This window comes from Ziziphus jujuba, chromosome 11 (assembly GCF_031755915.1).
Source record: "Ziziphus jujuba cultivar Dongzao chromosome 11, ASM3175591v1".
Classification (NCBI taxonomy): Eukaryota; Viridiplantae; Streptophyta; class Magnoliopsida; order Rosales; family Rhamnaceae; genus Ziziphus; species Ziziphus jujuba.
Genome location: NC_083389.1, coordinates 8029214 through 8052663, shown reverse-complemented (window position 1 = coordinate 8052663; position 23450 = coordinate 8029214). Strand labels below are relative to the sequence as shown.

The window sequence follows — 23450 nt, the reverse complement described above, 5'->3', positions numbered from 1 at the left end:
CTAGCTACACAACTATGGATAATCAATAATAGTTTTGGTTTTGTCATTTTAGCGAGTTGTTTAATTTTAAAGCAAACAATCTGTTTGGGATTTTGAGCTAAAAAAATTTGACTTTCTTTGAAGGGTGACAATTTAAAATAGACAAAAAAAAAAAAAAAAAGAAAAAAGAAAAGAAGGAAGGTTAATTTAGCTAGACCACCATATTGACATGTGGGATTACAGTATTATTGAACGTAGAAAGTAGATATTGAGTGTAAATTTTGTGAACATGAGAAGTAATAGAGGGTGTCTTTATTTTCAACTTATTCTGGTTCATGTTTTTTCTTGCTTGGACCCTACACCAATTAAGATTTTTATTCTTTGTAGACTTCTAGTACTTTCTTAGTTCATAGATTTTTATTTTTTTTAAATTTTTTTTGGGTTTTTGCCTTTTGCTTTAATGTTTAAATCAGTATGTCCACTCGCGTGGTAAGGAATTGATCGAAGTGAAAACTTGATCGTCAAATTTTGGAGCACAAATAGACTTTTGTAACAAATATTGAAGCACGTGATGAATAAATCTATGACCACAAACCGAGTGAATGGTGGACCAAAATGTCGAATTTGAATAAAGCTAAAGGTTTAGAGCATGCCTTTTAGAAAATGATGGAGTTTTGTCCAATACCTATATATTGCACTTCTCAAAAGTTTGCTCAAAAGACAATTGCCTTGTCAATTACTATATATATGGTGCCCACAGATATTTATGTTGGTGGCCCCAAATTCAATTATGCTTCACTTAACAACTATCACTTTACTTCAATAAGGTAACTTTGAGGGATCGATGAAATAAAGACAGTAAAAGAATTAGAATATATGTATATATATATATATATAATAAAGAAATTAAGAAGAAAGAGGAAGGATGCCAAAAAAAAAAAAACTAGTTTCTTATTTTTATTTATTTATTTATTTTGTGAATGAACTAGTTTCTTATTTAATAGTCAAGCTTGGAGGAGGGAGATAAATATGGATTATATAAACTACCTCCAAAAAGTGATCAAGGAAACCATCCAACAGTTAAGTTCCTAGCCAAGAAATTGTATTTAGTGTGATTGGCTTGCTTTATCCATAAACAGGGAGTAACGTTGCTATTTAAAGAAATTAGAAAGTGCAGAATGGAGGGGTTATTTTCAAAAACTAGCAAATTACTTTATTTATAAAATTTCACCGAAATAATTTGTAGTTAATTTGATTCTGCCGTGGACTGACAAGTAAAGTTGGGCAAACGGTATAACTTTAACATTCAACCAACTAAATATAATAGGCCAAAAAAAAAAAAATAATAATAATAATAATAACAGAAGGACTAAGGTGGGGTAGAGCACATGGTAGATATTTAACAATCCAATAAGCAAAAGAAGCATCGACAAAGAAAACTTTAATAAAAGTTGACCCACTTTTGGAATAGGAAGGCAGCTAAGAAGATACTTACTAAAATGCAATGGTTCACCACGATCCACGACAACACGTGTTGCTTTACAGCCACTTGATCTTTGTCCCAATCTAATCAAATATCCTTATGTATATATATTGTTGTCCAAGACCACCCCTCCGTGTGGGCCATATGTCTCATCAAACCAATGAAAATCCCATTATCCTCTGTGCTGGTCCCACTCTAACCCTCCATCAAAGTCTCAGTTCACCCTCCGCAAATTGCTCCCTCTTTGATTTCACACGCAAATACTACCTTCCCAGAAAAAAATTTTCCCCGGAAAAAGGAAAATGACGGATAATAACGCAAACACGAAGGCCTTTGCTGGAAATTCCCGTTCCTCACTTTCTCAGTAATCAAACACTCCCAAAGTCGTACAACTCAAATATATTTTCCCAATTTGTCTCTAGTCTTTATTTATTTATTAATTTTCTCAATCCCTAGTTTCTTTTATCTTTTCTCAATTTTCTTCACTGGTTTGGTAATGATGGTGGTTTGGTCGCCATGAGCTGAGAGACGAGAGAAATACGGTTAAGACTGTGAATTTTGCGGAGAGGCATCGAAAATGGGTTCGTCACTCTCGAACCTGACAGAGGGAGCGAATGGTTCGACCAATGGTCCGGGCCTGGGGGACATACCGGAGAGCTGCGTGGCTTGCGTGTTTCTGTATCTAACTCCGCCGGAGATTTGCAATCTCGCGCGGCTCAACCGGGCGTTTCGTGGGGCGGCGTCGTCTGATGCGGTCTGGGAAACTAAGTTGCCCCCCAATTACCACGATCTGCTTGATTTTCTACCTCCAGAGAGATACCAAAACTTGTCGAAGAAGGACATATTTGCTTTGCTCTCGCGCCCTGTACCCTTTGACGATGGCAATAAGGTGGGGTTAATCTTGTTACTAATGAAATGACAATTTGATACTTCGATTCATGAATTTTTCTTTTTTACTTAAAATGCAAAAGTTGCAATTAGGGTTTTTGGTTGGTTTTTTTGGCCTAAATTTGGGTTTGGACTGCTGTTTTTTGATTTTGGGGTCTTGAAGGTTCGGTGATTAATAGTTTACGGGGGGGTTTGGCAGGAAGTTTGGCTGGACAGGGTTACGGGAAGGGTTTGCATGTCAATATCGGCAAAGGGGATGGCCATAACTGGGATCGAAGATCGAAGATACTGGAATTGGATTCCTACGGAAGAATCAAGGTTAGATTAATACTAACCTGATTCTGTCTATAAAAGCTATTATCTACTTGGTATTGCAGTTGTAGTGCTAAGAGTCATACCAATTGTCTTATTGCTCTTGGGAAATAATTAATGTTTGCTTTGGAGTGATAAGTGATGCTAATTCAGCACGATGCCAAATAATGGTTCAATTATCTATGCACTTTCTTCATTGTGTATGGAAATGTGTGAATGAGGACTTCTGCTCATTCACTTGTATTGTTGGCCAGTTAGTATTGTTTCTGTTGATATTTTTTTGGATCTTTTTAAACACATGTGGTGCTCTTCACCTGTCCCGTAGGAAGCCTGTTTTGCTACCCTGTATATTTGTCAAACGTGGTATACAAGTTCGGAAAGAAAAGGTTATAGAATTGGCAATATCTGTGGTATTCGAAATTACAACGATATGCCTGTTCTTTTAGATTCTCCTATTGAGAAAATATTATCTTCCATTCACTGCAATCTTGCAATGATAATGTAGACTTGAAGAGGTAAACAAGTAAGCTACTTTTTATATGATGGATGCAGTAAGTTAGCTTATATGCTTGTAACTTGGTTTTTACACAATTGTTGATCTGGTGCTGTTGTAAGTTTAAACTTAAGGTTTACTCTGTGGAAATGGCTTTTGGACATATTGGATGCCATTAGAAGTTTGTAGGTTTAGGGGGAATCCTAAAAAGATGCTAGAATACCTTTCCTATTACTATTTGTAACATAATGGAGGTTAATTTGTGTTTGCTCTTGTAGCAAAACACGTCTTGTTTAGTTGTTTTTATGCCTGAAAATTTTCTTCATCCTTATTAACGGGGCTTCAATCCCTGATGCATTTAAGCGTTGATCTTTGACCATCCTATATCATTGGTTTGGGTGTGCTTGTATTTCTAATTAATCTTTTTTTCTTTTTAATTTTTGAAATTTTCCAGTGTTCCCTTGGTCCATAGTAATTTACATGTTTAAATAGTTGGTGCAAGGTGGAAATATGCGGCCTACCTTTCTTCCATCAGTTTTAGTTTCTTTAAGGGTTGGACGGTATAAAATGGTCTATTTATGATATTGAGATATCTAAATGGTTTCTTAGTATAATTATGACTATTATTAGCATTTTGATCGTCGTGATGTAGGAAGCTCAAGTAACATGTAGGTTGAATGGAAAGTTTCCTTCCCAGGATTGAATAGTTTTAAGCTTTCAATTTTGAGGTGGTTTACCCTGTAGGTGGGTTCACAAATTTAGATGCATTCATTCCTACTTCCCTAATTATCTACAATTTGAAGGTATGCTTAGTTTGTGATATCACAATTAGACATCTCTTAAATGTAAATTTTGTGTCACATCTTCTCCCCACCGTCGCCCCTTGCACCACGTATATATATATATATATATTTCTATTAATTTTTAATTATTTATTTTACTTTCTTGGAATGTTTCTTCATGCATTCTACTCATGTCTTAAACTTGGGTCCAATTCTTATCCTGTCAGTTATTTATAACTGTGAATGAACTGTGTTTTTATGGGTTTAGAGTTGAGCTTAAAGTGTCTCTAGTCTCAATTGGTAGTTGGGTTTCCAATAGTAGGCATTGTTCATGGTACTTTAGGAACTTGAGCACAAGTGCACTGGAAGATAGTGTGCAACCAATCCTACTGCCCTTCTCATACACAGTTAGAATGCATTGAGACACTGTAAGATGGGTTCCTGAGGACTTATCCCAATTGAATATTTGCTACTCTGTTGCAGAATGGTTGTTTACTTATTCTTCTACTTGTTATGAACATTCCTGGTTGGCCAAAAAGCTGGCAATTTTCCTTTGGTTTATGACAAAATAAAACTATGTTAGTTTTGACTGCCCAAAATTTTACTATGTGCTCCCAAACTGAAATTCAGCTCTTCTGAATGTCTAAATTTTTTGCTGTGGACTATTAGTTGTCAGTGAATCAATTAATTCCTTCACTTTCACATTATAAACTATTAGATCCTTATGAGTTGTGGTTGCCTGAATGATTCGATTTACATCTTTACAGGTTCCATGTTGTGGCCTATTTGCAACAAATTTGGTGGTTTGAAGTAGATGGAGTGGTAAAGTTCCCTTTTCCCGCTGATGTCTATACCCTGTCTTTCAGGCTTCACCTAGGAAGATTTTCTAAACGGCTTGGACGGCGTGTTTGCAATTTTGAGCATACTCATGGTTGGGATATAAAGCCAGTAAAATTTGAGCTGTCTACTTCAGATGGTCAGCAGTCATCGTGTGAGTTCTGTTTAGATGCGTGTGAACATGATGATTCAAGTGGTAATCATAAGCGAGGATGCTGGATAGAGTACAAGGTGGGTGAATTTATTGTCAGTGACTCGGAACCTGCAACAGAAGTTAGATTTTCCATGAAGCAGATCGATTGTACTCATTCCAAAGGTGGACTTTGCGTAGATTCTGTGTTCATTATTCCTAGTGACCTAAAAGAGCGTAAAAGGAAGGGATTTTGAAGTAGTAAATATATACTCAACAAGGAACTCGTCTCTTACTGTCAGTGATCCCATTAGATTTTAGTTGGGATTTATTACACCCTATACTTCTGAAATTTCTATGGTGATTTAGAGGATGTCATCTAATCTGGTTTTTGCTGTAGGTATATATGTCTTCAATGCTTCTGTAATTTTCATTTCCTTTAAGCCTGGTCCAGTATTTTTTTTTTGTTTTTTTTTTTTAATCTTTGAAGATTAACTGAGAGTATTATCCAATACCTTTGTTTTTGCCAGTGGGTTTTTGTAAAGCATATCAGTTGCAATGCTAATCATGTACAAAAATGCTAATCATGTACAAACTGTGTGGTCTAACGTGTTATTTTCAAATATGTCTGCATTCTTTCACAAAATTTGACTGCTGACTGAAATTTGGTTTAGAATAAAGAATTACCTACAAAGCAACTCTATCAGTCCAATAGTTAAATTTGGTTTATACTGCCCTTGAAGTTCAGTAGTTGCACGGTACCTGTAAGCTTCAGCTTCCTTCCACGATTTAGTAACCCAGAGGCACCTGAAGATTAAATTGGTGTTGCCGTGTATACACGTAATGACATTTAATAAGCAATTTGAGTCATGCTCTACAAAAGTCTCATTAGCATCTTATAGACTTGGCTAGAGCAATAGCAGCGGACCTTTACCATCATATAGACTTCTGGCTTGCTATAGGTATGCGGAAGACGATCAAGAAGGTTGACAATAAGATTAAAACCCCACAAAAGTTGCTAGATTCTCTTTTTCCAAGTTTCTTTATTTTTTCACAACTTGGCAATAGCTTTTTACCTTTTGGTGGTCCAAGCATATTGAATATTTTGAAGTTGCTTTTCAATCTATTATCTATGCATTAAATATATTTATTGTAGCAATGTTATGGAAACCTATATATACAGTCTACAAATTCATCTACAGATTTCTGGTAGAAGTTGCATACCTTTCTAACCCATATAGCATATTGCTTATACATGGTCGTAGATATAGATTTTTAGACTTTGGTCCAGATTCGGCGCCGCCTGGTAACATTTATGGTGTCCTTACGCAGCCAAATTTGTGATGATGATGATGATGGTGGAGTAATATCTCTCAGCGCTGACTGAGATAAGTTTCAAACTCCATCTTCAAAGACCCACTTGTTCAGATATAAAAAGTTTTACCAGTTTATATAAAATCTAATCTGGACCACTCATAGACCATCTTTTTATAAATGTTGAAGTATAGATCGATAACCCTTTAGCTCACATTGCATGTGCTTTTGGTATGTGAAAGTTTATACTTAAAACGTCAGTGAAGCTAATCATCAGGACGACCAGTTGTATAGTAGCTCCAAAAATGTTTCAAAGGGCGTAGAGCTTCTTCAGGGAGTAGCTTGTTGACAATGTTGGACTTGATCTAGCTTTTCGTTTTGGCACTGAAATATATATTTAAAATTGATCATGCAAGTTGGTTTTCTCTGTGTAGTCCAGCTAAGCTACCATGTGGGTACGAATTAAAGCTTAGATTAGCTAGGTACCTTAACTAAGGAACCAGTTCAATTTTAGTTCTCAAAGATTTTTTCTCTGGAGACTAATCTATGACATGGTCCAACTTAATTTGAATATCTTTGAAAGATGGTCCACTCTCCAAACTATTCTTGTTTTCCGGTGCTTCACATTTGCTATTTGTAGGGGTCAATATAAAAAGATCACGTTTTTTTTTCCTCCCATATGTACATTGTCCAAATTGGAGATGAAAATCTCTTATATGGAAATCCAAAAGCTTAACTGATTTTGATTGACATCCTCTTTTCTTAGCTATTGCATTTGAGAACATCAGGGAACATGTTAACAACCAAATCTAACCCATAAATAGGATATTAGGATATGACATGCTCATTAAAAAAAAAAAAAAAAAAAAATTTGATTTTAGAAGTCATTAATTGGATTTTGAATGACATAAATAACAAGGTTATTCTAAGTAATCAGAAATGTAAGTGGACCTAATAGGAAACTAAACGATGATACACATTTTATTAAGACCGAGATAAATTAATGAGACGAATATGATTGTAGCTCGGCCAGGGAGCACATGCCACTTCCTATGTAGAATACCAAGGCGTGAGTAACATCGTGCAACAAATTATATCATTTAATCCAAGTGTCAATATGCATAAATTTGCGGACCAAAATTGTTAAAATTCAAAAACTTAATCTTCAAAGAAACAGAATCTGCAGTTGCGATTTCATTTAGTTTTTTAGAACAAAATCGGTTATCTGTTCTATTTGGAAGAAACTTGGAGCTTCCAATGAAAATTTTCAGTGAAAATTAACAATCCGAATGGTAGACGAAAAACTAAACTAATATTGGTTGCCACACTGCCATATGGCAGTCTAATCATGATTGGCGACTAAGTTTCACCTGGGTTCTGTTCTCTTTTTTCTCTTAAAAAAAAAAAAAAATTGGTTTCAAATTGAAAGGTATTGACCGTAAATGCCTCTTTAACCACAAAAGCTATAATAGCAATGGAAGTCTAAGATTTTTTTGGCTTGGTTTATTATATATCTTATTAATTCCACGTATGGGGGCCTCGCTATTAATTATGAGGAGTTGTTATCAGCAATTCAGAGAAAGAGCTCTTTAATTAATGCACAAGAAGAAAGAACAGTTCATTCCCAATCCAAAGTAAGAAGACCCCTCTCTGTTTTGTGTTGTGTGGTGGTGTATTATCATCCATCTCTTTCATCATTTTGGGCTCAATGCCCTGCCTACTCTTACCGTTATTCACGTTCTGTTTTGGAAAGATACCCCTTTATAATGACCAGTACACTTGATACAAGAGAGAAAACCTCACTGACACTGTCACACACCCTTCTCAGTCTTCATTCAATTGCAAAATTGCAATTTCTTCAACAAAAGTCCAACCCAATTCCAACTCACAAACAGACAGACAGACAGACAGAGATGTGTACATATATATATATATATATATACGTCTCTCTAGCTAGGCCTTCTTCTATCATCAGCTTTTCTTCACTCTGCTGCAAACAACTGCAAATTAATTAAGGTGGGTGTGTATGAGGGACTGAGAAGGGGGGGGGTAAGGTAAAAACAATAGGTTGAGCCCAAAACTTCTTTTTCTTTTGCTCACTCACACCTTAATTTATTTGTCTTTTCTTTGGTGCATTGGGTGCAGATTCAGAAAAAGCGGTGGCAGGTTTACGTACTCATTATATTATATACCACTCTCTTAAAACGAGTCCCACGTCCTCTTCCTATGTTGGATCTTGGCCTCACCTATAAATACATACATGTATACATATATGTATATGTGTGTGAGAGAGAGAGAGAGAGAGAAGGGGATAGCTAGGGAAATTGTCGGTTGGAAGGTGATGTAAATGGGTGAGAAGGAAAAAAGAGTGGGATTCAAATGTCTTTATCTGTTAATGGTCCCCATAGTCCTGCTCCTATGGAACTGACATATGCCTTCCCTTTCTCACGCCTCGTCCTCTGACTACTCTCTCTACTAGTACTGTTCTTTTTATCTCTGCCTCTCTATCTCTCTTTGTCTCCAAAATTAAACATAAAACTTTGTTGCACCCCAAAAGTGAAGTAGGAAGAACCTTACCTTACAGTTCTTTCTTAATCCTTAGGCTTTTATTTTGCACCTCAAAGTGGAAAAGAATAGAACCTTTCAAACTCTCGTGCCACGCCCCACCCCCTGCTAAGCTTGTTAGTTTCATATAATATCATCTGCCTATTTTATCTCTTTCTTCTCTTGCCCTGTGGTCCACCACCTCATTTGGACCCAGCAGGTCCATATAACATTATCAATATTTGGGGCGATTTGAGCCAACAGCCAGAGAAAGTGGAGCCGAATATGGATTGGAATAGCAACTTAAGACACTTTGTTTCTCGACCAGAATGTTCCTTTGGCTTCCTCTACAACTACGACTATGACCAGTATCCAGGTGAAACTGTCTTTATATAAATATAATATCCCCCACTGTTTTATTTACTTCCTCCTTTTTTTCTTCTTCTTTTCTTTCTCTGTTTTGAAGCTAAAAGGATCCAAGTATTGCTTTTAATTCAACTAGAAACTGTTTTAATTCAACTAGAAACTGTTTTTCTCTTTCCATTATCAATATTCCCAGAAGCACTTACATACCTTAGAAACTTCAAGTTCATGAACAAAAAGCTAGCTAGCCAGCTACTCTCCTCTGTTTTCTTGAGCAAGTCACTGGAAATTAAGTAGTCATTTCGAGGTCAAAATTATTAAGCAACCTCGAAGCACCAGCATTGAGAGTTTTCTTCTTTTTTTTCTGTATAGTTTTAGTATGTATCAGAATTAATCCATGCCCATCTTTCCTTTCTGCAGGAATGGAGGTGAAGCACCAGCTGATGGTGCCAGAGACTCCACAAGGGTTGGTTTCTACAATGGAGAAGAATAGTAATAGCTATAGCTGCAGTCAGGAGAAGAAGAAGAGATTGACAAGTGATCAGTTAGAGTCACTGGAGAGAAGCTTCCAGGAGGAGATAAAGCTGGACCCAGATAGGAAAATGAAACTTTCCCGAGATCTGGGTCTCCAACCTCGCCAAATTGCTGTTTGGTTCCAAAACAGGCGTGCTAGGTGGAAGGCCAAACAGCTTGAGCGCTTGTATGACTCACTTAAACAAGAGCTTGATGTTATGTCTAAAGAGAAGCAGAAGCTCCAAGAGGAGGTTGGCATATATACACCTCTTTTTTCTTTTCTTCATGCAAACCATGCAAAATCAAACATCTCTTGTAGGTTTTTACCAGTCATCACTTTTATCCACCTATATGCAAATAACTTATGTACCTGTGTGTATGTATGCATGCATATATGTACGTACATATGTATGTATACGTATATAAATACTGCTGTTTTTATATGTGGTATATACTTTCAGGTGATGAAATTGAAAGCCTTGCTAAGAGAACAAGCAGCAAGGAAGCAAATATCTGTAGGTTACACAGAATTATCAGGGGAAGAGACGGTAGAGAGCACATCGGTGGCGGCGATTCGTAGCTCAAACAAGTCACAAGGAATGAACCAGCAGCAGCATCAGATTGCAGCGTGCAACAACAGTGTGTTCAATGTGGAAGAATATAACACTGTAGTATCACCATCTTACTGGGGAGCGCTGCCTTCTTACCCCTAGCAACCTACAAAGGCAAGGCAAGGCAAGGCAAAGCAAGGCAAGGCAAGGCAGTTGTTAATAACTTAAATTTAGCGCTAGGTTTTACTCTTTTCTACCTTAGCATTGGGAAAAAAAAAAAAAAAAAAAATTTGGGATAGAGACAGTACTACTGCCCCCCTTTGTCACTTGTATTTTCCCTATTGACAAAACATTAATTATGTACGCTTCTTTAACACTGATGAGTTAGGATGACGGTAATCTGCAAGACATTAACTTTTTGTACTCTCCACATGGAGATGGAGCGCTCTACCAATTTATGCTTCTTCAATTTCTGTGTTTTTTCTTACCTTGCACCCTTTGGGTAAAAGACCATGTTTATGTTTCTTCCGGACAAACAAGGGGAAGATTCTATTCATTTTTTTATTTTATGACAAACTATTGGTTGAAACTGGGAATTGAATGGCTGCCATTTACCAATGTTGAATTAGGGGCCAACTTCGGATTGCTCAAATTTGAGCAACAAAATAGTTTCACTCTTGAATATGAACCGAAACAATGTGTAAATTAAAGCCATTCCTTTTTCAGGGAAAGGAATTCAACTTCTTTGCTATAGTTTACCATTACAATCGAAAGATTAGTATATCCCACTTTTACATCATTAACATTTTGTCCTCACGGATATTCATACTTTTTGGACTCTCGCTACAACACATTTTGGAATTTTTACATCAATGCCCTTGAAATTTTTCGTTTTTGAACTTCAGTTTCAAATCTTCTCTCTTCACATTATAACCCCAAATTTTTTTTTTTGTTTTTGAGATTCAAGGGCTGGAATACAAAAACTAGTCTCGCATAAACTACAAACACAGGATAAGTTAGGAAGCATTTAGCGCAAAAGAAACTTTCTTCTTCACTTCTAGAGTAACTTGACCGCATTACGTGTTAATAGAGAGACAACATCTAATCCATTCTTTATTCTGTAATCGAATGTTTAACATTTAAATTCAGTCGTGTAGAAAGTGCAACAAAACTACAATTACGTGATCAAAATTTCAGCATAGATTTAAATGTAACGAGGTAGGGATAGAGCTGAGCAATTCAAAACCACGATGAAATATCATAAGCTCTCTTAATCTCGCAACAAAATACCAACTATTCAAAAGATTAATTCAAAAATACGATTTGGCCAGCAAACAAGGCCAGTCAATCCTCAAAAACACTTTAAATTAAACAAAGCACGTCCTATCTATTAGTCCACGTTGCAACGAGTAGACAATTAACCAACCAGTGGCTCAGCGCTTCCCACCACCACCACCAAGTTTTGGACCCTTTGGTGCAGCTCCCTTAGAAATGTTCACCTTCCCTTGTGCCTTCTGTGTCTTGGCCAACACTTCTGCCTTTTTGGCCTTCTTTTCATCTTTGGTCTTCTTGATCCTCTCCTTGATTTCACTAAACAACAGCAATTTAAAGATTTCATAGGATGTCGATCGGAATTCAGAATGAAAATTGTTAAACGGTCTAAACATACAATCGAAATGTTGTAGCTTCAATAAAAAAACTTGCAAGGCATTATCAAGAAATGCAAAACAAAACAGGAGAAGATAATAAGCAATAGACAAAGAGTGCAGGCAAGAACACACACCGGAGAGCAGCTTCCCTTGCAGCATCACGAACCTCTGGCTTCTCTGTTCTTTTCTTCTGGATAACTTCCAAGGTGGCACCCACAATAGACCTAGAGTAAGGCTTCTTGGTGGTACGTCTCCTCTTCTTAACAGCCTCTTGGGCAATATCCTAAAGTGTGACAAGAAGCCCAACATTAAACCTCATTGCTGAAGCATGGCTTGATTAGAAAGAAAGGCCGAAAACCATCCAGCCATTTTGTGGGCCAGAAGTGATAATTTTATTATCTGAATTAAAATTTTCATATTTGCTAAAACCAAACAGATTTTTCCACGATTCTTAACTGTCTATATATTTAATATTTCATATATCCTCATCTATTGACATACACCGATTTAACCATCATTCCATTAATACAAGCTACAAGCAGAACAAATGAGATATTCACGTAGGTTATGAAACTGGCATTTCAGGTGTAAAATATATGATGAAAAGTCCAATCTACCTTCTTATGCTGCTTCCTATACATGGCTGTCCAGGTAAGTTTAGATGGCTTCAAGCGGTTGTGGAAGTACCTCTTGCATTTGGAATTAGCAAATAAGAACACCTATCAAACAGTGAAAATACCATCATTGTGAACGATGAACGCCAGATGCTAGAAATAGTTCAACCGGAAAAAAAAAATGAGGTAAATAATTCCACAATAAAGAATTGATAACGAGTATTTATTTAACCTGAGAATCAGAACGAATAAATCTGATGCCTTTCCCAGGATATATCTTCTGGCCGCTAAAGCGACAGAGCTCCGTCCTGAGACACAATATCAATGTCAGCTTTTGGAATTGGAAATTCAAATGCATATAAATTTTTTTTATCCAATTACACACCTCTAAAAGAAAGAAGAGCAGTATTTCAAGAAGGTAATATGCATAATGAATATTGACCAAAGCACCATTCCAGTGAAAAAACAATTCACCTAGTTAGCTATTATACAGTAAGAACAAACTACATTTGCAACAAACTTCTTTTTTCCCCAATTTACAATTCTTATAAACAGGAAGAACAGAACAAGATTATCATCCACAACTACAACAGTATCCAAACTATGTCCAAAACTAAATTCCCAAATCTAACATATTCTATTAGATAAATATAACCATCAACAACTGTGACTATCCTCCATCATACCCTACATGAAACTGATTATTAACTAGCCGATAAAGCAAAATACTGAACATAGCTCAATAGTTTCACATTTAGCAAAATAGTAAACTCAAAAAAATAAAAAATAAAATAAAAAAAGAAAAAAAAGAAACGAAACCAAATGTAAAACTACATAATACTAAGGACATACACCATCTTAATACGCCTCCATAGCTTAAATAATTGACAGATAAGGAGGACTAATAAGAAAGAAGAAACAAAAAACAAAACAGTAGGGCGTAATCAAGTATTGGAATCTAGCAAATTACAGAATTTGTTATGGGTCTTTGAGATCACAAATGGAATCATTTCAACATCAGATCTAACCACCAAATACTAAAGCAGTGACTCAGACACAAAGCAAATAGAGAACATTGACGTACTTGAGAACCATGGCTGTTCTTCCGCTGTTCCTTCTTGGTGCTGCCGCTTCTTTGCTTGAACAAACCCTAGGAGACGAATAACTGATAACGCGGGTATGTATATCAGGAATCTATATAAATAGCCCTCCTATTTCTCCATAAACTACGAAAGTGCCACCCTAAGCTTTGGTGTTGAAATGTTATACCTTTCTGGCCCATTAGAAAAACATGCCTAACTTGGGAGCCCTAGTTGTATACATGGGCCGACTTTATTAATATAGCCTGCGGGCCGCCATTTCATTCACCAAAACCTGCTAAAAATTATACACATTTTTTTAATTAAGAAAAACGAATGGTTATTATTATCGATAAAGATAAATTGCATTAGGAATAAAAAAATGGATACATACACAAAAAGATAATGGAGATATAAATGGTAAGAATACACAACAAAATTAATAATTTATTTATTAATAAAGCAAAAAGAATTATTAAAAAATAATAATAATAATAATAAAGCAAAAAGAAAAAAAGAAACAAAATGGAAAAAAAGAAAAAAGTGAGAAGGTGAGAAGTGAGGGACAAGACAGATAAGATTATTACTAATCATAGCGATGATGACGAAGGTGACACCTCACTCACTGAAACATAAGAAAGGATCCGAATATGAAAATCCAGACCCGTTTTCTTGTAAGACTTTTTGGACACCATACCAATTCACCGCCATTTTACCGCCGCTTAAATCAACGCACAAAATTTCTTCAAAACTCTAATTTTTATTTTATTATTATTTTTAATTCACTGTGTGATCTAGGCCTAGACACAATTCACATTTTATTTTTTATTTTTCATTTTTTTGGATCATTTTTTCAGTGGTAAATTACCAGTTCGATAACCAACGCCAAGAACCCTAGAATTTGTTGGTGAGGAGAGAGGGATCAAAGTCGTCTCCGGTGTACAGATCGGAAATTTGTTAGGACTGGTGTTGGATGGAGACCAAGCGCGACGAGGATCGGAGCGAGAGCAGTGACTACACATCGGAGGATGAAGGGATTGAGGATTATCGGCGAGGAGGCTACCACGCTGTTAGAATCGGTGATACCTTCAAGAATGGCCGCTATGTCGTACAGAGCAAGCTCGGTTGGGGCCATTTCTCTACAGTCTGGCTCGCTTGGGACACTCAACAATCTGTACCTCTCTCTCTTTCTCTCTTTATCTATCTGTGGCTGTGGGTGTCATTTTTGCAAAAGCATGTTATTGTTTGATTGATCTAAGTTGGTGGACAAAATTTTAGTTATTGTTTGATTGAATATCTGTTTGGTTCGTGCTATGAGTGATTGCCTACGATAATGTAGAAAAGATTAGGAAACTTTTTATTTTTCCCCCTCTTAATTTTGCATTTTTTGCAGCTAAGAAATATAAGATGTCTCCCCATTTTCATTTAATTTTTCTGTATAGAAGTAACTGAAAGAAAGAAAGTAAATTGTGTCTTTTTTGTTTCTTTATGTTCTTTTGGATCATTTTGCACACACTAGCGCTACGTAGCTTTGAAAGTGCAAAAGAGTGCTGATCATTACACTGAGGCGGCCATGGATGAGATAACCATATTGAAACAAATTGCAGAAGGAGACCCAGATGATAAAAAATGTGTAGTGAAGCTTCTGGACAATTTTAAACATTCAGGACCCAATGGGCAGCATGTTTGCATGGTTTTTGAGTATTTGGGTGATAACTTGTTGACCCTTATTAAGTATTCGGATTACCATGGGTTGCCCATACATATGGTCAAGGAGATATGTTATCACGTTCTGGTGGGATTGGATTACTTGCATAAACAACTCTCTATTATACACACCGATTTGAAGCCAGAAAATATCTTGTTGTTGTCAATGATAGACCCATCTAAAGATCCAAGAAAGTCAGGCATTCTTCCCATTCTTCCAAACAGTAAAGATATTGTTTCATTAGATTCTGGGGTTGCAAAAGATGTTAAGATGTCAAATGGGGATTTGAATAGGAACCAGAAGAAAAAAATTCGAAGAAAGGCTAAACAAGCAGCCCAGGGATGTGCGGACAAGGAAGTTACAGCCGAAGATGATGTTGGGCCAGTGACATCTGGCTCAGTGGAGCCATCCTCTGCTACAAAATTCAAAGTTGGTTCAGTTGAAGACCAGGCTGGTAGTTCTGTCCATGCAAATAGGTTATCAGAAGCTGATGAAACAAAGAGCACTGGACCAGGAAATCAGGGTATTCGGAGGGGAAGTCGCTTAACAAGGCAGAAGCTCTTGTCATCAGTTGATTTGAATTGCAAATTGGTTGACTTTGGGAATGCATGTTGGACGTACAAACAGTTCACAAATGATATTCAGACAAGACAGTATAGGTGTCCTGAGGTGATTCTAGGATCTAAATATTCCACTTCTGCGGATCTTTGGTCTTTTGCTTGCATCTGTTTTGAGCTTGCAACTGGTGATGTACTGTTTGATCCTCACAGCGGTGACAACTATGATAGGGATGAGGTATGCATAGCTTCCAAGGTTATTATAATTGGTTCTTTTGCTTTCTGTTCTATGCATGACATTCATTATGATGTTAGTGGTTATTCCATTGGAATTCTGTTTATTATTTTCTGCCCTTGTTGCGAGTTACCTCTTCCTTTCATAAGGGTGGTTCACTGAGTATAGGAATGGAAACTTGCTGGCCTCAACATAGCTCATTTTGGACTGTTTCAACCCCTAGAGTAGATAAGTATATGATTTCTTCCTTATCTTTACCAGTAATAGGATCTGATGGGCAACTAAAAATGAAAAGATTGTGCTAATAGTTCTATGCAGAAATCCAGGAGAGAAACAGCAGAGAGAATAAGAGAACAGATAAGGGGAAGAAAAGCATAGAGGGAGATCTAGCGAGTATTTCAGTTGTCTGTAAAATGCAATTAGGATCACAATTAGGTATTTGCCAATGTTTAAAATGTCAAATTGGGGTTAATCTGCGCTTATAATAATCTTTTCTGAGTAGGGATTTCTATCAGACAATTGCTAGTCTGTTGGTATCTATGACTTTGTCGATGTGGTCAGTTGCTTTCTTATCTTTATGCACATGTCTTTAGGGTTAGGAGTAAGTTGAGCAGGTTTGTTCACTGACCTCCATGATTGTTCTTATTATCTGAAGCATGTCATAGAGCTACTTCTAGCATATCATCTACAACCTTGACGTTGACTAAACTTTTTTCAGTCTATCATGGTTTACACATTATTTATATCATATTTTTGTTCTTAATTGTGTTATTAAATGTCACCTAGATGCTAATATGAGAAACCTATTTACATGGCTGTTTAGTTTTGCCATAAAAATAGATGTGATGTGCAAGAGGAAAAATGTGTTAATTATGGACTTGGAAGGTCCTCAAAATGGATAGCTTGATTTGTTTTCACTTACTGGTTGCTAATCTTCTATTGATTTGTTTCAGGATCACTTAGCACTAATGATGGAGCTTCTTGGAATGATGCCCCGCAAGGTGAGAATATTCTTTTTTTTGATGAATTGAGTTCTTATTGAAATATCATCTAACTTCGAAAGTGCTGGTAAACCATTTGTAGATTGCTTTAGGTGGTCGCTACTCTCGTGATTACTTTAATAGATACGGTGATTTGCGGCACATCCGTCGCTTGCGTTTTTGGCCCCTACAAAAGGTTCTTATAGAGAAGTATGATTTCAGTGAGCAGGATGCTATTGACATGACCAACTTCCTGGTTCCTATCCTTGATTTTGTCCCTGAGAAGCGGCCTACGGCTGGTCAGTGTCTTCTTCATCCATGGATCAATGCAGGCCCTCGTCTATTGGAGCCTTCTAGTTCTTCTGATAAGAAACAAGCTGTGGATGGTGCTACTCAAAAAACGAAGAGGGAAAAAGATGACAGGGAGGCAATGGAGGTTGGAATGGGAAATATTGCCATTACTTCAGATTCCAAACCAGTGAAAGATCTACCATCTGGTAGTAAACCCTCTTAGGGTAGTGACAAGTAGTTCTTCTAGGTAGAACTCTACCTTAGTTTTTTATATGAAAGTGGCATCTCTATCACATTCTTGATGGTAGCTGGTTTCCTGGGCTAGGAGCCATGATTCTTCCTCTGTTGGTTTGATTTATATTTATACATTGTGGATGGGCGTGGGAAGGTAGAATAGTACTTGAGCTAATAGGGGTGAAACTTTGGAGAAGGAAAAGCTGCTTGAAGAAGTTAAGCTTGAAGAAATTACTCTCAGATTGTGAGAAAATCCTCTTTCTGAATACGATGTTCATTGATACAGTGGAAGCCAACAAATATTTGAAAACCTTTTTTCCCGAAATTGGTGAAATTTGAAGTTCTAAAATGTATTTTGTTGGACCACTCACCATTTTTTTGGTGGTTTGTATTTTTGATTGCATATATGACCAAGATCTGTGTATAATACATTATCTTATCGCATCCTGCCATTAATTTTTAATGTGGTTTCCATTCTAGCATAGCATGTAATAAGAAAATTGCCGACATTTTCTGTCTTGGAAATAATTAAATGGCACAGAGGAATTGAAATATAAAGTTTCATTTCTTCAGAATTTAATTTCACAGCCCTGTACTCACCATCAGAATCTAGAATTGAAAATAGCAGCCATTCTCTGCAAATTATTTATACGTACTTACCGTTTCAAATTGCTTTGGATAAGCATGGACTGCAATAATTTGCATAACCCATCCCTCATAATTCACCTGCTAAAAGACACTGACAAGCATTGAACGTCAGTTTTGAGAGGCATAGAAAATGTTTAAAATGCCAAGCAATTGAAATCTCTGTCATCCAAATATAGAAAGGAAAGGAGGGTTGTAAACATTTGACTTTTTCTTTTTGGCCAGGAAGGAATAGTTGTTGAACTATTTCTTTTTGGCTAGGAAGGATGGTTGTTGAACACTAGAAATGTGATTTATCTAACTGAGATTTGAGAAGTGGTTGAATTGGCGGTTGTCATGGTTATTTGTATTAATTAAGATTAACCATGTTATTTTATAATAACTTGATCTTTGCAATAAAAGATTGAAAATATTATCTTTAGCCAAAAATTTCCAGTTTCATGAAACAAAGAGAATAGAATACAAAAGGGTGTCGGTTGATTTGTCTAATAAAATATGTAAACTACATAGAAACATTGCTATTCTCCATGAAGGATTGTAGGTTCTTGCCGTGCAAAACATTCAAAGGTAGCCCCATGTGAGGCATGTGTTCCAAACCTACGAAACGAGCATGTTTGTTCAAATCCAGTCCACATGTGGTTTCTCTAGTGGCGATGGCGACCCAATAATACAATATTTTGGACAAAACGAATTATGCCGGTTGTTGACTTGATTTGATTTTTTTTAAAGATATTTAAAATTTAAAATTTATTATTAATATTACAATTTTTTGGAGACAAGGCCAATATGGATTTGAGTTAAAACAGATAAGATAAGTGGACCGAGGGAAAAAAAGGTACAACGCATTTTATGTTACTTTTTTTTTTTTTTTTTTTTTTTTTTGGTGCTAAACACGCATATTATATTACTGGTCTTTCAATCATTTACTTTCTGAATGTTGAAATATTATGGTTTTTCTTGAGTTTCTTTCAACTTTGTTGTCCTCAATATAATACTATTTTCTTTAGCCCAAATCCATAATAAAGCAGAAAAAAAAACGGAGTCGTACTGAATCTTCCAGCTTTCCAGACCCACCCATTACGTACGGACTTCCACAACTAAGAACCAACCAGTCATTGTGTGCCACACATTCATGGGGTCCATTCATTTAGGCCCTGCTGCGATGCATTTTGGCTTTTTATAGGATTCATAAAATCTTAGCTGAAAACTGAAAAGGATGTAGTTTTGGCAGCTAATTCCTGAATCAACAAAAGAAACGCCATACCACAAGAAAATGTACACGTTTTTGGCTTGCAAATGAAACGTAACCATCATAGGAAATGATGGGAATATTTTAATTTGTATAAAATTTAGACAAAGGAGTTTGAAGGTGAAGTTAGCCAGTAGCTAAATTCAACCTTTTTACAATCAGCACACCAGTGAACCACACCATTTCTTATTGCTTCACACACCAATCTTTATTTTCAGAGTTGGTCAACAAGGTATTGGCCAACGCTTTACAAACGTTTTTCTTACAATAACTTCCTATCAACCTTTTGTCTTGCATTTTCTTAGAATTTCTTCCCACTTTTCATTTTCTTTCACTCCGCAATGTTACTAGAAAGTCATTGACTGCTACAAAAACCTAAGAATCCCATAAATTCATGGTTGTTTATCATCTGGATGCTCTTCTCTATTCCGATGACACCTGAGAAAAAATTTTCAGAATACAATAAACAAACCGATCAGCTAGAATGATACATGATATGAAATACAGTTTAACATAATGAATGTTGAACACTGAATTTAGGTTCATGAGATTGGTTTTACCCATTGTGAGAGCACTGGCAAAGATGACACCAGAGAGAATGAATACAATGATTGATGCTCTCCTAAAAATCGCTATCAGTTTTCTTACAAGATACTGTCCCCAGAACCCAGCCAAAACAGATATCAATGTGAGGTATAATGCTGCAAAAGAATTTTATATGGAAAATTTATTAGAGGATGAGTGAAAATCCAAGGAATAAGTTACAAGAAAGAAGGATACTAGAAATTGAGAGGTACCAAAGGGAATAGGGAACCGCTTGAGAAGGTAGAACTCCACAACTGATAAGGACGATGAAAATGCCATCACAAATGTTGCTGTGGCACTAGCAACCTGCGTAAATCAAGATGAAATTTAATGCAAAATTGAATGTAGATCAAATGGGAGGCGTTGGTAAGCAGCTAATTTGGCCTAGAGGATATCAATAAGCGAAAAGTAAAGATTGGAACTGTGCTAATATTATACCTGTGGGATTACACCAATCTCTAATAGAAGAGGACCTAGAATGAATCCACCACCAGAACCCAATAAGCCTCCAACTGTGCCTCCTAAAATGCCACAGAGCGCACAAAATGCAAGGTGCATTGCTGTCCATTCAATCGAAGCCTCGCATATAGATTCTGTATTGCCTACGCTCATTCTCTTCTTATGTTCTTTGTACAACTTGACCGATTCATATCCAAACACTCCAAATGCAATTGGGAACTGAAACGGTGACAAAAATAAAATGGCTACCCCACAATATGTGTAAAAGTTATAAAACAAGTTGCACCAATCAATTAGCTGGCTAGGTTTCTTTTGTTTACCTGTAGGCAGAAGATGACCCAATACCATACACCACAGACCTTGATATTATTCTGCAATTCAATAAGACAATATTAAGAAAACAATAATTAGGAGAAAGAAGAAACACAGAAAAGAAGCTGTGGATGGGGAAAGAGATAAGAGACTTGCCTTCAGGACTTGAAGAAGTAGGAAAGAAGTCCAAACAGCAAGTAGCACCAATACCATTTTCCATCTGAGGTTGCTACATAGTATTTGCTGGAAGATGTCAATATTAACTGTTTCAGTTCTTTTCACATTTAAAAATGGGAATTTGAGAAAATTCTAAGCTTTTGATTCTCACCATTGTAGTTTTCTCTTCTTTAGGAACTAATGGTTCATACTCCGTATCGATTAGAACTGCAAATCACGAAAGTAAAGCTATCAACTTCCTATACCATACCCCAAACTACATAAAAATAAATAAATAAAATAAAAGGCTCTGTGGTTTCAATAATATATTATCTTCTATCTTACGTTCACCACAAGAGTTGACTGTAGTTTCTCGCTGCTTGGCCATTTCTGTCTGCAAAATTTTCCAAATTTGGAGAAATAAGAAACAACATAAAACTTGGCATATCATAAGTCCATTATCCAAACCATAAAAGCCTGACCTTTAATATTGACTCCTGCTTCCACATCTCGGTTGCCTTATAGAAGGACCTTGAAGAAGTTCCTAATACATCAGAAAAGAACAGAAAACAGCAGTTTGTATCAGCCAGTCAATTCTTTTTATTTGGTAGATATATTTCAAGTAAATGAATGTTGGTTAATTTTCAACTGACCCAAGAAGAGGATAATGATGAGGACAGTGATAAGCCAGTAAGGGAACACAACGCTAAGAGCCACACCAACAGTAATGCCAAGCATAAGCATGGGCTGGAACAGAAGGGCAAGATCGTAATCCAAAATAGGTACTTGTTTTGTTGGATGAGGAACTCTCAGATTGTACCACACAGATGAGACTGATGCCCCCATTATCATACCTGCAGCACCGTCAAAAGCATTTCCAAAATTAAACTAGTGGGAAAATGAAGAAGAAAAAGAAAAGAACAACTAATTAATTTCCATGAAATTTTTTTTACTGTCAAGAAACAAAAAGTAAGAATAAAAAAATGAAGAACAAGAAAAGTCAAAAAAGGAGCAGGGACCAAACAACAAAGTTTTGAAAAAGACCAAAGGAGGCACAGTATTAAATAATTAAAAAGAAAAAACAACAGAAAGTTGGGTGACTTTGGAATCTCTATGATCAGCCACCATTTTTTGGCCGCCTTTAGAGCTGGGCAATAAATGAGGTTTACTTCATATAATTAGGACATATTATATTCTTCTAACGGTTGACTTATTGAGTTTGACTCAATGATTTGTAATATTTCAATCCAAGAATGGTTTTGAATAAAATTAGGATTGAAATCAAAAAGAAAATGAACAAGCATTAAGATGGGACTTTTATTACATTTGGAGATAGCAGCGGCCGACTTTGTGTCAAAACCGACTATGAGAGTAAGCATAGGAACAAATATGCCACCTCCTCCAACCCCACCCACCGTTCCACAAGCCGACCCCAGAAACCCAATAATTGTAGCTAACACAAGCCTCCAATTAAACTTCAATTCCTGTAACCAGATAAAAATAAACGTTTTTTACCCAAGTAAGCAAAACATCAAAATTTTTATCAAACAGATTGCAAAAATAATGATAATAATAATAATAATAATAATAATAACAGAACATAGGAGAAAAACACATACAGGCCAAACTTTATCGGTGCCTGATAAATGCCAAAGAGTGGAATTTGGGGATTGTTGTAGGAAGTTTTGGTGAGGAGGGCTATAATCATTTTGGTGGTCAATGAAAGAAACAGATAGAATAGCCAGAGAGAAAGCTGACAGAAGATAGAGCACCAATCCTTTCGTAGCCATCGCTGTTGGGTTTCTCTTCTTGTGATCAAACTTCAAGACCAACAACAAAAAGAAAAAGAAAAACCCCCCTTTCTCTCCAACAGCCTCGGAATATACACTTTATTTTCTGTTTGGAATGAAAGAATTAATGCGAGAAACCAATGTGTTCATGTATAATAAGGCAAGGAGACAGAGACAAAGACAGAGAGAGAAGAGAAAACAAAGGGAAACGAAAGAAGGAAGAGAGAGTGCTGTCGTTTTATATAGGAGCGGAACCAAGATGCTTGTCTCTCGCTAACATATTCACATGCATCAAACTGGGGGCAGAACCATAGAGCCAGATCACATTGAAGAAGTCACCTTAGACATGAGATTATGCACGTGGCATTAAATTACTGGTCATGTCTATCATGCTTTTCAGTGGGAGCCCAAGAATATGCTCTTGAATATATATATATATATTTAACTTTTTTTCTGACCCAAATTACAAATAGATTTTGTGAATTAATTACTGACATTTATATTTCTACCTTTTTGAGCATATGACTTAGTCTTTTTCTGAATATATAATTTAGTCTGCTACCTATTTACCAAGTTTGATAAAAAATAAATTTTTTTATTTTATAAGATTGTCTAATATACTTTTTTAATTTAAAGATGATGTTTTTTAGAATAAAGAATATTACAAGAGATGTCCATACTTTTACATATAGGTTTTGTTAAACCTAAATTTGAATTT

The 23450-nt window shown here is 36.2% G+C and overlaps 5 protein-coding genes across 7 annotated transcripts; 3 read left to right on the top strand and 2 right to left on the bottom strand.

The window, feature by feature from the left end:
* The first annotated feature begins 1665 nt into the window (after positions 1–1665).
* LOC107432060 (F-box protein PP2-A15) lies at positions 1666–5433 on the top strand. The gene is made up of 3 exons (XM_016043116.4): positions 1666–2351; positions 2550–2668; positions 4705–5433. Exons 1-3 carry the CDS (start codon positions 2040–2042, stop codon positions 5159–5161), a joined length of 888 nt encoding a protein of 295 aa, XP_015898602.1. The 5' UTR covers positions 1666–2039; the 3' UTR covers positions 5162–5433.
* Positions 5434–7714: 2281 nt separating this feature from the next.
* Positions 7715–10658, top strand: LOC107432035 (putative homeobox-leucine zipper protein ATHB-51). 2 transcript variants are annotated; one of them, XM_016043088.4, is made up of 3 exons: positions 7715–9138; positions 9546–9889; positions 10100–10658. In XM_016043088.4, exons 1-3 carry the CDS (start codon positions 9048–9050, stop codon positions 10349–10351), a joined length of 687 nt encoding a protein of 228 aa, XP_015898574.3. In that variant the 5' UTR covers positions 7715–9047; the 3' UTR covers positions 10352–10658. The 2 variants fall into 2 exon arrangements, with proteins under 2 accessions (XP_015898574.3, XP_015898575.3); XM_016043089.4 differs by lacking the exon at positions 7715–9138 and adding an exon at positions 9159–9432.
* Positions 10659–11420: 762 nt separating this feature from the next.
* LOC107432011 (large ribosomal subunit protein eL24) lies at positions 11421–13677 on the bottom strand. Its single transcript, XM_016043062.4, has 5 exons — positions 13537–13677; positions 12685–12760; positions 12456–12557; positions 11973–12121; positions 11421–11779 (listed from the first exon to the last, which is right to left on the bottom strand). Exons 1-5 carry the CDS (start codon positions 13545–13547, stop codon positions 11623–11625), a joined length of 495 nt encoding a protein of 164 aa, XP_015898548.1. The 5' UTR covers positions 13548–13677; the 3' UTR covers positions 11421–11622.
* Positions 13678–14168: 491 nt separating this feature from the next.
* Positions 14169–17980, top strand: LOC107432064 (uncharacterized). 2 transcript variants are annotated; one of them, XR_007238391.2, is made up of 5 exons: positions 14169–14705; positions 15051–16034; positions 16181–16466; positions 16985–17032; positions 17115–17195. XR_007238391.2 is itself a non-coding variant. In XM_016043121.4 (4 exons), exons 1-4 carry the CDS (start codon positions 14505–14507, stop codon positions 17523–17525), a joined length of 1644 nt encoding a protein of 547 aa, XP_015898607.4. In that variant the 5' UTR covers positions 14176–14504; the 3' UTR covers positions 17526–17980. The 2 variants fall into 2 exon arrangements, 1 of the variants encoding a protein (XP_015898607.4); XM_016043121.4 differs by lacking the exon at positions 16181–16466 and having other exon boundaries at positions 14176–14705; positions 17115–17980.
* A 1498-nt stretch (positions 17981–19478) lies between these two features.
* On the bottom strand, positions 19479–23043 carry LOC107432016 (sulfite exporter TauE/SafE family protein 4). Its single transcript, XM_016043068.4, has 12 exons — positions 22562–23043; positions 22267–22426; positions 21596–21796; positions 21425–21486; positions 21288–21336; positions 21115–21170; positions 20943–21029; positions 20795–20845; positions 20454–20693; positions 20228–20321; positions 19991–20131; positions 19479–19868 (listed from the first exon to the last, which is right to left on the bottom strand). The coding sequence occupies exons 1-12, from the start codon at positions 22730–22732 to the stop codon at positions 19786–19788; spliced, it is 1395 nt and encodes a 464-aa protein (XP_015898554.3). The 5' UTR covers positions 22733–23043; the 3' UTR covers positions 19479–19785.
* Between the last annotated feature and the right edge of the window lie 407 nt (positions 23044–23450).